This window comes from Camarhynchus parvulus, chromosome 14, assembly GCF_901933205.1.
Source record: "Camarhynchus parvulus chromosome 14, STF_HiC, whole genome shotgun sequence".
NCBI classification, from domain to species: domain Eukaryota; kingdom Metazoa; phylum Chordata; class Aves; order Passeriformes; family Thraupidae; genus Camarhynchus; species Camarhynchus parvulus.
The window spans coordinates 5218292-5232634 of record NC_044584.1 but is presented as its reverse complement, the minus strand read 5'-3'; the positions used below and the strand labels follow the sequence as shown (position 1 = coordinate 5232634).

General features: G+C 60.3%; 2 protein-coding genes across 2 annotated transcripts; both read left to right on the top strand.

The window, feature by feature from the left end:
* Positions 1-20: 20 nt before the first annotated feature.
* Positions 21-4393, top strand: RPUSD1 (RNA pseudouridine synthase domain containing 1). Its single transcript, XM_030958533.1, has 6 exons — positions 21-451; positions 640-831; positions 912-1035; positions 1486-1588; positions 1671-1772; positions 1929-4393. The coding sequence occupies exons 2-6, from the start codon at positions 650-652 to the stop codon at positions 2324-2326; spliced, it is 909 nt and encodes a 302-aa protein (XP_030814393.1). The 5' UTR covers positions 21-451; positions 640-649; the 3' UTR covers positions 2327-4393.
* Positions 4394-6124: 1731 nt separating this feature from the next.
* LOC115909271 (mesothelin-like protein) lies at positions 6125-12244 on the top strand. The gene is made up of 14 exons (XM_030958444.1): positions 6125-6199; positions 6762-6850; positions 7257-7288; positions 7669-7715; positions 8075-8224; positions 8314-8404; positions 8728-8872; positions 9412-9611; positions 9782-9940; positions 10122-10255; positions 10938-11071; positions 11228-11328; positions 11545-12039; positions 12170-12244. Exons 2-14 carry the CDS (start codon positions 6805-6807, stop codon positions 12242-12244), a joined length of 1809 nt encoding a protein of 602 aa, XP_030814304.1. The 5' UTR covers positions 6125-6199; positions 6762-6804.
* The last annotated feature ends 2099 nt before the right edge of the window (positions 12245-14343 follow it).

Sequence of the window (14343 nt, the reverse complement as noted above, 5' to 3'; positions counted from 1 at the left end):
GGCGTTGCGGCGGCGCTGCGCGGGTCCCCCAGCCGGCTCCGGCTCCGGGTCCGGCTCCCCAGCCGGGTCCGGGTCACCTCCGCCCGTCCCGGATCACTTCAGCCCGGTCCGGAGTCCTCTCCGCCGCGCGTGTCCCCGCCCCGCGTCCCTGTCCCCTCCCCTCTGTCCCGTGCCCTCCGGCGGAGCCGCCGCGCTCGCGGCCGGGCAGCAGCGGGGAGCGGGGCGAGGCCGATGGCCGCCGCCGGGATGGGCAGAGGCAGCGCCGCGGCGCTGCGAGGCCTCCACGCGTGACGACGGGACGGGCATGGGCCTTCCGCGCGTGGCGCCGGGGCGGCCCGGGACAGCGGGACAGCGGCGGGGCCGTGCGCTGTGACATCGGCATGGCGGCGGCCGGAGCGCTGCGGTAGCGTCCGCGCCGCTGTGGGACCTGCATCCGCACGGTGTGACACCGGTGAGCGTGGGGACAGGCAGGGTGACAGCAGGGTTGCAGGTGACCTCGGCAGCACCGGTACATGTCCGTTCCCTGCTGGGGTATCCCGTCTCCAGGCCCTGCCCGGCCCGTGTGTCCGGGGCTGCTGTGCCCATCCCGCAGCTGGCTGTTCCTCATCCCGATTCCCCCTCGCTCTCTCTGCCCCGCAGGGCGCTGGCCATGGAGCCGGGCACCATCGACAACCTGTCCATCCTGTACCAGAGCTCCGACTTCATCGTGGTCAACAAGCACTGGGACCTGCGCATCGACAGCAAGATGTGGTACGAGACGCTGACCCTGCAGAGCCAGCTCAAGCACCGCTTCCCCGAGCTGGCCGACCCCGACACCTACTACGGCTTCAGGTGAGCGCCTGGGCTCTGCCCTCAGCTGGGGACACTCCTGAGCTGCCCAGGATGCTCCTGTACCCCCGTGTCCTTCCCAGGTTCTGCCACCAGCTGGATTTCTCCACCAGCGGGGCCCTGTGTGTGGCACTCAACAAAGCGGCGGCAGGAAGTGCCTACAAGTGCTTCAAGGAGCGCCTGGTGACCAAAGCCTACCTGGCCCTGGTGAGCCCTCCCTGCCACCTCCTGCCTTGGCTTCTGGTGTGCCTGAGCACCTCTGCCCTGAGGAAGTTGGGGTTGTTCAGCTGGAGAAGAGAAAGATTCAGAGTTGGAGCCTTAAGGGGCTCCAAGAGACCTGGAGAGAGATTTGGACAAGGGCATGGAGGGACAGGACACAGGGAATGGCTTCCCGCTGCCAGAGGGTGGGGTTAGGTTGGATATCAGGGAGGAATTCTGGCACAGGGTGCCCAGAGAAGCTGTGGCTGCCCCATCCCTGGATGTGTCCAAGGCCAGCTTGGATGGGGGTGAGGGCAATGTCGAAGGAGTTGGGCTTGGGGAGATGGATGGGCTTTCAGGTCCTTCCAGCCCCATCCTTTCTGTAATTCCATGATTCCTGTCATGGGGGGTGGGTGAGGAGCACATGCCAGCGCTCAGTGTGCACGTTCCTGTCCCCAGGTGAGGGGCCACGTGAGCCAGAGCCGGATGTCGATCCGCTACGCCATCGGGAAGAACACCACGGAGGGCATGACCCACATGATGTGCATCGAGGGCACAGAGGGTGAGCAGCCCCATCCCCTGCTCTGCCCATGCCCTCAGGGATGCGCTGGGGCATCACAAACCCCCTCTGGCTCTCCTTGCAGGCTGTGAGAATCCCAAGCCGTGCCAGTCGGAGCTGATCGTGCTGGAACATGGATCCTACAGCGGAGACCCCGTCACCAAAGTGCTGCTGCAGCCACTGACAGGTGGGGACAGGGGCAGCTCTGACGTGGAGCAGAGCTGGACGAGGGAAGCTGAGACCTGCCGAGCTCAGGGGGACAAATGCCATTAGGTGCATTGTCACCATGCCCTGAAGGAGGCACTCATGAATTTCCCTGTCCCTGATTCCCGCTCTCCCCCAGGGAGGACTCACCAGCTCCGGGTTCACTGCAGCGCCATCGGCCACCCCATCGTGGGGGACTTCACCTACAGCCAGAGGCAGGACAGCAATCCCTACAGGATGATGCTCCACGCCTACTACCTGCGCATCCCCGCCGGCAAGGAGCTGATCGAGGTGTGCGCACCCGACCCCTTCGTCACCGCCATGGACAGCAACTGGGTGCCCCAGCACGTCACCCAGCGGCTGGAGGACATCATCCAGGAGCTCAAGGACAAGGGCACACACAAGAGGGAGGAGGAGGAGGAGGAGAGCCGGGAAGCTGCCAGAGGGGAGGGAGCAGGGGGTGAAGGCAGCAGGGAGGAGACAGAGGAGCAGCGGGTGCAGTGTGAGCAGTGGCTGGCTGAGTGGGCTCTGGAGTGAGCACAAAGCACATCCCTGCATCTCTAGCTGAGTGGGCTCTGGAGTGAGCCCAAAGCACATCCCTGCATCTCCAGCTCCAGCCTTGTCCCAGCGGGTCCCCACGGAGCCCAGCGCTGCCTCCACACCTGCACTCCCTCTGTGGCTTCCCTCGCTCCTGGGGCTGGCATCAGGTGGATTGTAGGAGGGGTTTAGGTGGGGTTATTTTGTGATGCCCATCATCCGTCTGGTCACGGGATGTCCCTTTCCCAATCCTGGGCTTCAGCAGCAGAGTCAGTGTCACTTTACTCCAGCTTAGAGTGACCCCAGTGCTTTCCATCCCTGTCCTGGGGCTCAGGCACAGCTGGGCACTGCCTTTGCCATGGACATTCCCACAGCCTCTCCATGCTTGGATGCAGAATTGCAGCCCAGCACAGGGAGGGGAGAAGGTGCTGGGTGCAGCTCCAGTGTCCCTGTCCCCTATTCCCTCACTCCAGCCGCTGTGCCATGACTGGGGGCTGGAGCACATTCTGGGGACACTGAGAGTCCCCCAGTCCCAGGGTGTCCTGTGGAACTGGACTGGGATGGGCATGGAAAGGTCCCTGCCCCTCACCTCCTCCCTCCCTCAGCCCACCTGGGCAGTTTTTAAAGGTTTGGTGAAGGTGAAGGAGTTGATACCAATGGATTTTAAACTTTTTCAATTTTCTAGGAAGAGAATTTAGTCTTTTAGGGTTTGTAAAATACGGGTGGTCTCAGGAATGAGGTATTTTTAGTACTTATGCAGTTGGAGAGCCAGCAGCCCAAAGCTTTTTTAATGGATTTTATTATTCCTTCTAGCACTGCCTTTCCTGCTTTTATCCCTGCTGAGACAGGTCAGAGGACACAAGTCCCTTTCTGCTCACCCACCTGAGGGATCAGTGTCCTGTGTAGGTCCCATGGGGTGGCTCCTGCCTGGCAGGCTTCCAGAGGGTCCTGCAGGCAGGTCCTTCAGCTGGGCAGTTCGGGAAAGCTCTGGAACAGAAGGAATAGGACAAAGGTGAAAGAAAGGCTGAGAACTGATGGGAAGAGCAGGCAGGAGCTCAGCTTTGACAGATGCCAAGAAATTTCTTTGGAAGTGCCCTTGCTTTGCTGGTCATCCTGCTTTGCTTTCCCCTTCCCTGCTCATCCTCTGCAGCCCTTGGGGGACATTTGGAAATGAGGAGAACAGGACAGCTGGAGCCACACAGCCCCGTCCCAGGGCTTTCAAGCACCACGTCAGCATGTACCCAGAGTGTCATGTCACCAGCTCCATCCCGTTGAAAACACACCTGATGGGGTTCACACAGCTGATATTCCCACCCCGAGGGGGAATAAAAAGTCACAGCCCTCTCCTTGTGGATAAACACACCCTGCAAGTCACCAAAATCCCCGGGGGGTGGGGGGAGAATTGGATCACCTGTCCCGTGTGTCCCTTCGTGTTGTGGCTTAGTGCCACCTCTGGAGGGCGGGGATGGCCGGAGGTGCCAGCCCTGGGCACTGAGCGGGCACGGTGGGCTCAGGCATGGTGCCAGGGGCTCGGGGGGCAGGAGGAGCAGGAGCCCCTTGTCCTTCTGCCAGGCCCCGTGGCCGGGAAGGGCCGGGCAGGTCCCGCAGCTGGGAAGGAACACAAGGAACCTGTTTGCCGAAGATTCGCGGGGTGACGCGCACGGGAGGTGCTGGAAAGTGGCAGCGGAGATTCACACAGGGGGGACCCAGCCCTGCCCGCGCTGGGAGCGGGCCCTGCCGGGAACAGCGCCGGGGTGAGGGGTGGGGACATGGGACATGGCTGGCGCCCCGAGCCTGCCGTGTTTGCATGGAGGAGCCCTCACACCCCAGCCCAGCCTTTGCGTGCTGCTTCTCCCCAGCGCCACAGATAAAAGGGAATTTTCCTTACCCTGCAGAGGGAGTTTTCCAGGCGCCCTTCCAGGCTGCATTCCAGGGCAATGTCCCCGTCCTGTCCCCGTCCTGCCCGCGGGGCTCCTCCGGTGCCCTGGGGTTGTGCTGTGGCTGTGATGTCCCGTGCACTCCGCAGTTCCAGTTGTGGTGTATTTGCTGTATTAAACGTGTCTCTGCCCTTCACTGTCTGCTCTCTGCATCCATTTCCCGGGGGCTTCCAGGAATGAGGGGAATGAGGCCGGACCGGCCCCGCGGGAGCGGCCCCGGGGCTCCGACCCGGCCGGCCTGTCGTGTGAGGGGCTGGATTGAGTGTGACAGGATTGTGTGAGAGGATTTTTGAGTGTGAGAGAATTTTTGAGTGTGAGAGGATTGTTGTGTGAGGGAGAGGATTGAGTGAGGGTTGTGCGAGCTGCAGGATTGTTGTGTGAGAGGATTGTTCTGTGAGGGGCTGGATTGAGTGTGAGAGGATTCTTGTGTGAGGGAGGATTGAGTGTGAAAGGATTGTTGTATATGAAAGGATTGTTGTGTGTGAGAGGATTTTTCTGTGAGGGAGGATTGAGTGTGAAAGGATTGTTGTGTGAGGGAGGATTGAGTGTGAGAGGATTGTTGTGTGAGGGGCAGGATGGTTGTGTGAGGGACATTCATTCCTCCGGTTGGAGCAGAGTAAAAACCGATTGAAGACCCAAGGAATTATTGCAGTCTTTAAGACTGGGAGATTTTTTTGAAGATTATGAACCAGACATGGGCAGAGGGACGCTGGTTAAGGGAGAGGAGCATTGCCAGCCCTCTTGGCACAGGGACCTGCAGTCAGAGCTCACAGCTGACCTGGGAATGTCCCCAGGAACAGCCCGGGGCAGATGTTCCTCCACATGTTCGGGTTCAGGGTGGATCCTCCAGTGGCAGCTCCCGCGGGGGTTTCAGGGCCAGCTTTGATCTCCACAGGGACACAGTGGACGCGGTGACCCCCAGAGTGGCCCTGATGTGTCCCTGGCCTCCTGCTCCAGCCACCTCTGTCCAGCCAGCCTGGGGCAGGGGCTGTGTCCCTCCAGCAGCCTCATAGCATTCTGTAATTTTACTGTCCCAACAGGAGCTATTTTTACAGTAAATCCTTCCAAAATAGAAACCAGCAACACCCATGGGCGTCAACCCAGCCCTGGGGCTGCAGGACCGGTTAGGGGATGGGGCTGGGGACAGGACAGGGCTGGGGGTGACAAACCCCTCTTGATACTGCCAGCAGCTCCAGGGACCCTTGGTGAGGGCTGGGACCCCCAAACCCGGCTGAGAGGGGGGTGCAGCCCTGCTCCAGCCCAGCCACCCTTCCCTTTTCCCAAGATAAATGCTCAGATAAAGTTTGTGCTCACAGCTTCTCCAGGCTGTCATCTCAGAACCTCAGGAAGGATTTGATTCCTTTGGTCTTGGTCCCCTTTGTGACAGGTGCTCAACAGCATTTTGGAGCATGATCAGGGGAAAAGCTGTAAAAAAGGGAATGGGATTGGCTGTGATCCAGGGAAAAAGGAGAGGGGAGACACCTCCCAGAGGGTGCTGAGCCCATCACTGGGCTCGGTCTGTTCTGCACCCTACCTGCCCTATAAAATAACCCCTGAGCAGCTCTACAGGGTTTCCCCTCACCGGCAGCACCTTAATCCCCCTCAGGAGCACAGAAACTCCCAAACCAGAGGCTTTAACTCCTTCTGGGTTCACTTTCAGTTCAGCTGAACCCAGAGCTCAGTGACCCTTTATGAGAAGTAGGAAACAGCCCCAAATCAAAATCAGTGAGAAGGAAAGGAGCCTGACAAAACAGAGTTGAGGAACTGCCCCGTCACACCCCCTGTGCGGAGCAACATCCCCACCCCGCACAGATAAAGTGCCGAGCGCTGCCCAGCCCCTGGCCCAGCCCCGCCAGCACCTTCCCGGGGGAATCCTCCCATCCCAGAGCCAAATCCCCCTGGCCGAGGGGGAGGAGAACAGCTCGACACAGCCACGGTAGGGTTTGGGAGGGAAAAATGAGATTTGGGGGGGAAAAAATGAGATTATGGGGGGAAAATGCCTTGTGTTGAGTTCAAACAGTGATAACGGATTGCTGTGGGCAGCCCTGGGGGAATTTGAGGAGGAGGGATTGATTTTCTACCAGGGGATCCCTGTGAGGGGTGTGGAGGGGTGGGGAACACCTGCTGGGCTCCCCCACTGCCTTACACTGGATTTCTCCCAGTCTGTGCTGGTGGGGAGCTGGGGGATGGAGGGGGACCCTGTCCCTGCAGGACAATTGTGGAGTTTCTTTTACTAACGGGTGGGAAAAGTCCTGTTTTCTGTTATGTGGGATTTAAAATCTCTCCTGTGGTCACTGTGGGTCTGTGCAGCACCACAGAGATGGGGTGGGCACGGTGAGACCCCTGACCCCAGAGCTCCAGCCCCAGGGCTGGGTGACAGACTCAGCCCCAGGACCTGCAGTGCTGTCCCCGAGCTCTGACCCCGAGTGTGGAACAGCTCCTGCCCCAGGTGACAGACTGAGCCCCAGGAGCTCCAGTAATCCAAGTGTTGGACACAGCTCTCCAGACCTGCTCCAAGGACAAACCCCTGGCAGCAGCACCATGGTGTGGGCAGCCCCAGCCCTGGCAGCCGTCACCCTCTGCCTCCGTGAGTCACATCCTGTCCCCAAAAACTGCCCCGGGACCCCCAGGCAGTCCCTGGCACCAGGGATGCTCCAGCTGTGCTGCTCCTCATCCCAATCCCGCTTGGTTCAGCCCTGCCAGGGCTCTGCCTCCTGCTCCCCTCCATATCCGCAGGCTTTTCCCAGGGACACATCTTCCCAAATTTCCAGGGATGGATTTATCCCTTTTTGTCTTCCACACCCTCCTGGAGGGAGCGGGGGTGCTCGGGGCTGAGGGCTGCTCCCTTCATAGTGATCTGCAGCATTTCCTAAACATGAAATTAGCAAAGGAAAGGCTCTTCCCAGACTTCAAACCTGGAGCTGCTTGGAGCAGCCCTGACAAGCCGTTCATGCTCCAGGGTTGTTTCCTAACCTGCTCCTGCTTCCTTGCAGGTGTCTCCACAGACCCGGTGAAAGCCACAGCGGTGAGTCCCTGCCGGCTCTGCTGGCTCCCACCGTGCCAGGGCTTTCCCAAAATTCCCCAGCTGGAGCTGGAGGTGCCACCATTCCCTCAGTGCTCAGCTCCAGGGCGGCACAGCCACCACCTCCCTGCTGTCCCCCTGTGCACAGCGTGGCCCTGTCCTTGTCCCATCCCTCCCCTCCATGCCCTGCTCCCAAACCCAGCTCCAGGCAAGCAGGGACAGACCCACGTGAGTGTCCCCGCTGCTGAGAGTGGCTCTGGTGGCTTTTGTCCCCATAAATCACCCAGGGGCTGCTGCAGCTCCTGGCTGCTCCCATTCCCTGCATCTCAGATCCCTTCTTCCCTCTCCTTACCGGGGCTGAGCATCCCCCATCCTCTCCACAGGCTGCCCTGATTGTTGGAGCCGTCCTGTCCAACGCTGAGCATCCCCAGTAAGTACCAGCCCCGACGGGGGCTCTGGGGGGTCCCGGCAGATCCGGCGGGGTGAATTTGCATTTATCCCACATCTGCTGCTGTGCCGGGTCACTGGGCAGGGAGGATTTACAGCCCCGTGCAGCCGGTTCCGTGCTGGGATTCCAGCGGGCTGGGCTCCTGCAGAAACACAAACACACCGAGAATTCTCCTTCCTCCACGCGGCTGCAGCGGGAGCCTCGCCCCGGCTGAAACCCTGGCGCTCCTGTTTTGTCCCTCACCCAAACCCCGGGATATGGGGGCACCCACCCAGCCGTGGGGTTGGCAGCACCCCGGCACTGATTTTAGGGGGTATTTTCATGACACCCCACGTGTACAGCCTCGAGGCGCTGGTGTGTGACCTGGAGCCCGGCACCATCCCGGCCTCGCATCCCAACATCCTGGAGAAGCTGAAGCTCTGCCCGGCGCTGACAGGGGTACAGCAGGACGCCCTCAATGCCCTGCTCCTCTCGGGGGACACCGCGTACGGGTGAGGAGCCTTCCTGCTCCTGGAAGGGTGGGCAGTGAACAGGAGGGGTGGGGATCCACAGGGATGCTGAGCTGCTCCTGCTGCCGCAGGGATCCTTCAAGCTGGGATTTACAGACTCTGCAAGATTTGGGGCCTCTCGTGCTGGCGTTGAACCAGACCACGCTGAGTTTGGTGGCCGAGGTAAGGTCCCTCCCTCCTCGGGGGGAGATGACCATCAGGCAGGTCAGCTCTGAGGCTGGGGGACCCAGGATGATCCTGTGCTCCCCGGTCCGAGAGCCCTCTGTCCCTGTGCTCCCCAGTCCTAGAACCCCTCTGTCCCTGTACCCTGGCCCTAGAACCCTCTGTCCCTGTGCTCCCCGGTCCTAGAACCCCTCTGTCCCTGTACCCCGGCCCTAGAACCCTCTGTCCCTGTACCCCAGTCCTAGAACCCTCTGTGTCTGTGCTCCCCGGTCCCAGCACTCTCTGTCCCTATTCCCCGGTCCCAGCACGCTGTGTCCCCGCAGGCAGCTCGGGAGGGTTTCAGGAGGAGCATCGCTGCCGCCTACATCAGCCAGGGACGTTCCCAGCGGGAGAAATCCCTGATGCTCCTCAGGGCGCTCGCAGCAGCCTCGGCCGCCTCCCAGCCCCGGCTGCAGCGCAGCGCCGACCGTGAGTGTTTCCCTTCCCTGCGGCCAGGCCAGAGCTCTGGGAGGGGACAATGCCCGGGGCTGGTAGGGTCTGGGAGATCCCGGCTGGACCAGGCAGAAATCTGGGATTCCCACAAACTGGGGAAGTGGGGAAATGTCCTTGAAGCACGGGGCGGGGGTTTGCTCGTACCTGGGAGCAGGGATGCGGTGGCAGCACTCAGGAAGGAGCTGGGACAGTGGGACAGTCCCCAGGGCAGGATGCTGCAGGAGCAGAGGATGCTCCTGTAGGGGACATGGAGCAGTTTGAGCTGATTTTAACAGGACAAAGCACAAGTGGGCTGCAAAACATCACCAGGTTCTTCTGGAATGACTTTAGGGAATTACAGCAAATGAGGCACCTCTGTGGATTGGGGACCAGGGGATTGCAGCAGGATCCACCATGGCTTGAGCCACGTTTTTGTGATTCCCTGTCCTCCAGTGGGGCTCTGAGCCCTGTGGCAGGAGCAGGGCCAGGTGGGAAGGGATCACACACCTTCTGCCTGACTAATTCCTTGCCCTCAGGCTGCCAGTCCAAGCCCATCACTGCCAGCAACATCGAGGATATAATCTTACTCTTCTTGCCTGATTACTTCAACCAGCTCGACCTTGACCAGCTCGACCTGTGCCTGAGCAATGATGTGTTAGTAGACAACCTGGAGGTTGTGCTGGAGCTGCCACTCACCACAGAGGCTAACTTGGTCCTGAAAAAAAAGGTGGATGAGGTAAGGGGTGGCACAGGGCAGGAGCCCCCCAGCAGCATGGGCCAAGCCAGGATGGGCAGGGAACAGGGCTCAGTGGGCACAGAGATGAAGGTGCCCAAGTGGGTCCTTTGCACTCATTCCTGCCCTATTTTCCCTTCCCTCTTTCCTGCCCCGTGGGCCGGGCCCCACAGTTTTTCAAGGGGTCAGGGATCCCGGAGGAGAAGCTGAGGCACCTGGGGACGCTGTCCCGCCTGTACACAGAGCAGGAGATCAGCCAGTGGCAGGTGACATCCAGTGACACCCTCTCAGCCCTGCTCAGCGACTCAGGAGGAAAGTGGAATGATTCCCAGGTAAACCCATGGCAGCAGAAAGGGATGGATGGTGAGGAACCCAAACTGGGACTGCCCCTGTCCCAGCCCAGCTTGGGGTGGAGGCTTTGTGGGGTTTTCTGGGGGGTTGGCAGCACTGCCATCCTTCCCAGGAGCATCTCCCATCCCTGTCTGTGCCTCCCACGTGCCCTGTGTCCCTCAGGTGCAGCAGCTGCTCAGCAGGTACCTGGCCCTGGGGGGCTCCTTGACGGGGCCCCTGCTCCAGGAAATCGGAGGCAGGCGCCTGTGCAACCTGCAGGAAGAGCAGATCCAGCAGATCCCTGCTGCAGCCATCGGGTGAGCTGCTTCTTGGGGCTGCTGCTGAGCCCTGAGAGGCCCTGGGCTCTGGGGAGGTGATGGAAGAGCCCCAGCTCTGTTGTGGATGTCCCCAGTCCCAACCAGCACAGTGGGGTGGCTGTGTCCCAATCCCAGACCCTACCTGAGCTCCAGGACCATGAGCAGGGATATCCCCCTCATCCCTCCCAGGCACCAGAACAATTAATCTGCAATTTGGGGTGCTGCTGACACCTTGAGAGTCTGCCTGGAACAGAGGCTGGGCAGAGCTAAAGGAATAAAGCAGGGATTTATTGAAAGGCCTCAAAGGATTCACCTTGGGCAGCACAAGAGCCCGGCCATGGCTATACCCAAGATGGACAATGGGTCAGGAGTTTTCACCCTTGGATAAGTTTTGGTCCATTTCCATATTGGGTTCATTGTCCAATTCCAGCTCAGGTGATGCAGGCCCACCCTCCCAGACTGCTCTCCTCCATTCCCTGTTGTTTGCACTTTTTGGGGCTGGAGCTGCAGCGGTGTCCTTGGTTCTGGGGCTGGAAAAGGATTGTTCTGTGTGACTGAGCTGTGAGGAGAACTGCTGACACTTTCTGTGGAGCTCAGAGTTATGTACCAGCGCAGTCCAGAATCTGGGAAACAGAAAAGCTCAAACTGAAGGCATCAGAGCTGACCTGTGCCCCCCTTCCAGGACTGCTGGGCAGTTGGACATCTCTTCATGCTCCCAATCCAAGAAGGATCAGCTCTACAGGAAGGCCCGGGAGGCCTTTGCCAGCCTGGCCAGCACCCCTGGCTCCTATTATTGCCAGATCAAGCCGTACCTGGGTAGGTGCCTCCCCTCCACCCTCCCTCCCAACGCCAGGTTCAGGGTCTCTTCTCAGCCACAGACAGGCCTGGCAGTCTCCAGAACCTCCCCAGACTCTCCCCCGAAGTGCTGGAAGGGTTCGCACATCTCCAGGTGTCCCCTGGGCTCTCTTTAAGGTGGAGCTCCAGCAGAAGATCTGAAGAATTTGGCTAATGCTGGTGTGGCCATAAACATGGATCTGGGCACCTTCCTCGCCCTAAATCCTGAGGAACTGCAGGTACAGCCCTGGGGTGCTGCTGTCCCTCTCCCCAGGGAAGGGCAGGGCTGGCTGAGGGCTGAGCAGGCAGGGCTGAGGTCAGAGCCCAACCAAATCACCAGTTCTCCACTTTCTCACCTTTATACATTTCCTTTAGAAAGTTTAAGTTGCTCTGCAGCCCTGTTAGCAAAGCGTTTGGGGCTGGGAGGGCAAGGGAATGCTCTGTGTGTGTTGCAGAAACTCAGCGTCATCGACGTGAAACATTTGCTGGGGGAAAACCTCTCTGAGCTGAAGGAGCACGAGCACGAGCCCTTGGTGGTGAGCTGGGTGCAGCAGCAATCCCAGCAGGAGCTGGACTGCGTGCTGAACATCGGCCTGCAGGGAGGGCGGCCCGAGCCCACGGGGACAGCCAGCCCTGCCGCCACCTCCACAGCCACTGTCACCAGCCCTGCGCCCACCACCCCGGCCAGTGTCACCTCCACGGCCGCTGTCACCAGCCCTGCGCCCACCACCCCGGCCGGTGTCACCTCCACGGCCACTGTCACCAGCCCTGCGCCCACCACCCCGGCCGGTGTCACCTCCACGGCCGCTGTCACCAGCCCTGTGCCCACCACCCCGGCCGGTGTCACCTCCACGGCCACTGTCACCAGCGCTGTGCCCACCACCCCAGCCAGTGTCACCTCCATGGCCACACCCCGTCCCCACCCCTCACCCCTCGGCCAGTGTCACGCTGTGCCCCCACCCCACGGTCACCCCTGGTCCCATTACGCAGCGCACTGTCCCACCACCACCCATACAGCCCTCACGAGCACGGTCCCCCCCAGGACCCCCACCCCGAGCACTCTGAGCCCAACCCCCTCAGGCACCCCCCCACACACTGGGGGTCCCACTGTCCCCCCTGTCCCCACTGCCACCCCCTCTGCCCATCCTGCTGTGACCAGTGCAGTGCCCTGCTCCACCCACCAGGCCCCCACCACAGACAGAGCCACCTCCCCTGCTGTCACCCTGCTCAGCACCCTCCTGGCCACCAGCAGCCCCAGTGCCACCCCAGGCCCTGCTGTCACCTCCAGGGCCACCACCAGCACCAGTGCTGGCACTAACCTGGCTGGTACCACCCACAGCACTGTCACCACTGTCCCCAACCCCTCCTCTTCTCCTAGTGCCACCACTATCCCCAATCCCACCTCTGCTCCCACTGCCACCCACAGCACTGTCACCACTGTCCCTAACCCCTCCTCTGCTCCCACTGCCACCACCCCTGTCCCCAACCCCTCTTCTGCTCCCACTGCCACCCACAGCACTGTCACCCCCATCCCCAATCCCACCTCTTCTCCCACTCCCAAACCCTCCTGTGCTCACACTGCCACCCCTGTCCCTCACTCCTCTGCTCCCACTGCCACCCACAGCACTGTCACCACTGTCCCCAATCCTACATCTCCTCCTACTGCCACCCCCACCTCCAATCCCACCTCTGCTGCCACTGCCACCCCTGTCCCTAACCACTCCTCTGTCCCCCCTGTCCCTAACCCCTCCTCTGTCCCCGCTGCCACCCCAGCCCCACACACGCCCACCCCAATTCCCAGCTCCACCATTCCGCCCCAAACAAGCCTCGGCTCCTCCCCGGCCGTGCCGTGCCAGCCCAGCTCCCCTCCCAGCCCTGTCCCCAGCCCCAAACCCACACCTGGCAGTGTTCCAGAGCCAGCACAGCCAACCTCCAACGGCAACACCAACCTGCAGCCTGAGCCCGGTGAGCTGGGAACGGGGGAAAGGCTCGGGAATGCCGGGGAGGACAGAGCTGGCTGATCCCCCTCCTTCCCGGGGGGATTCAGTGCTGGGGGACAGCTGGGGGCATGGCCCTGGGGCTGCCCTCGGGTTCTCAGGTGCACTTCAAGGTGTCCCATCACCTCCTGAGCCCACAGCCCTCCCTGGGCAGCTGGAGAATGCCATTCCCTGTGCTCTCCCTCGCTGCAGGATCAGGATCAGGATCCAGGCTCTGCTCCTGCCTCGCTCTCCTGCTGGCAGCCGCCGTGGGGAGTGTTCTGCTGGGGGGGCTGCTCTGAGCCCCCCCCAGCACCCCCCACCCTGCACACCCCTCCCTCCATCCCAGTGGAACTGCACCGGGGAAGTCCCTGCTGGACAGCAGGACACAGCAAAGGGAAGAGGATTCATCCCCATTTGGTGCCAGCACAGGATTTGGTTATTTTTGAGGCTGGCCAGTGAAGGAGGACAGATTTTTCCAGCCCAGAGAAGCTCCACAGGTCCTTACTAGAGATTTACTCCCTGTAGTACAACCAGCAGTGCTGCTGACTGCTCTGCCAAGGCAAGAGCAGCTGGCCCAGCTCTTGCAGGGATTCCCTGTCCATCCCATCCCATTGGGATCTGTTAAACAGTGGGAAACCTCAGGGATTGAGTCACTGGTGGCCCCACACCACAGCTGAGAGATCCCCAAAAATCCTATTTAACTTTTTCACAAGCTGCTTTTTGATCAAGGTTTGCTCAAACCACACACAGACTCTCCTGGGATGATTAGCTGGAGATAATTTATCTTGATTACTGCTCAGTGCTATACAATAAAACATCAATCTGGTTTTTCCTAATCCAACGTGTCCTTTGAGGTGTTTAGTGCTTTGTGGGGAAGCTTTTCCAGCAGAAATCCAAAATCTGCAGTGAAGGACAGACCTGCTCCCTCTCTAGAAAGCTCAGACAGTGAAGATTTATAAGATATTAAATATATAAATCCCTTTTTCCCTCCCAGACTCTCCTCCTGGAGGAAAGGGGGATGTCAGGAGCTGGATACAGGTTTCACTGAGGGTTTTTTTTTTTGACAGATATTTCCAATGAGTGGGAAAAGAATAAGGAAAACCTTGGGCAAAGTTCGTTCCCTCCAGATGATGAAGCTGAGAACAGTCTCAGCTCCTAAATGTTGAACAGCCAACCCCAAGGAACAGGAACAGGCAGATCCTGGCATTCTGAGTCTTCATTTGGGGGGATTCCTGCAGTCAGGAGGGTGAGGGCAGCCCCAAGGAAGAGCAGACA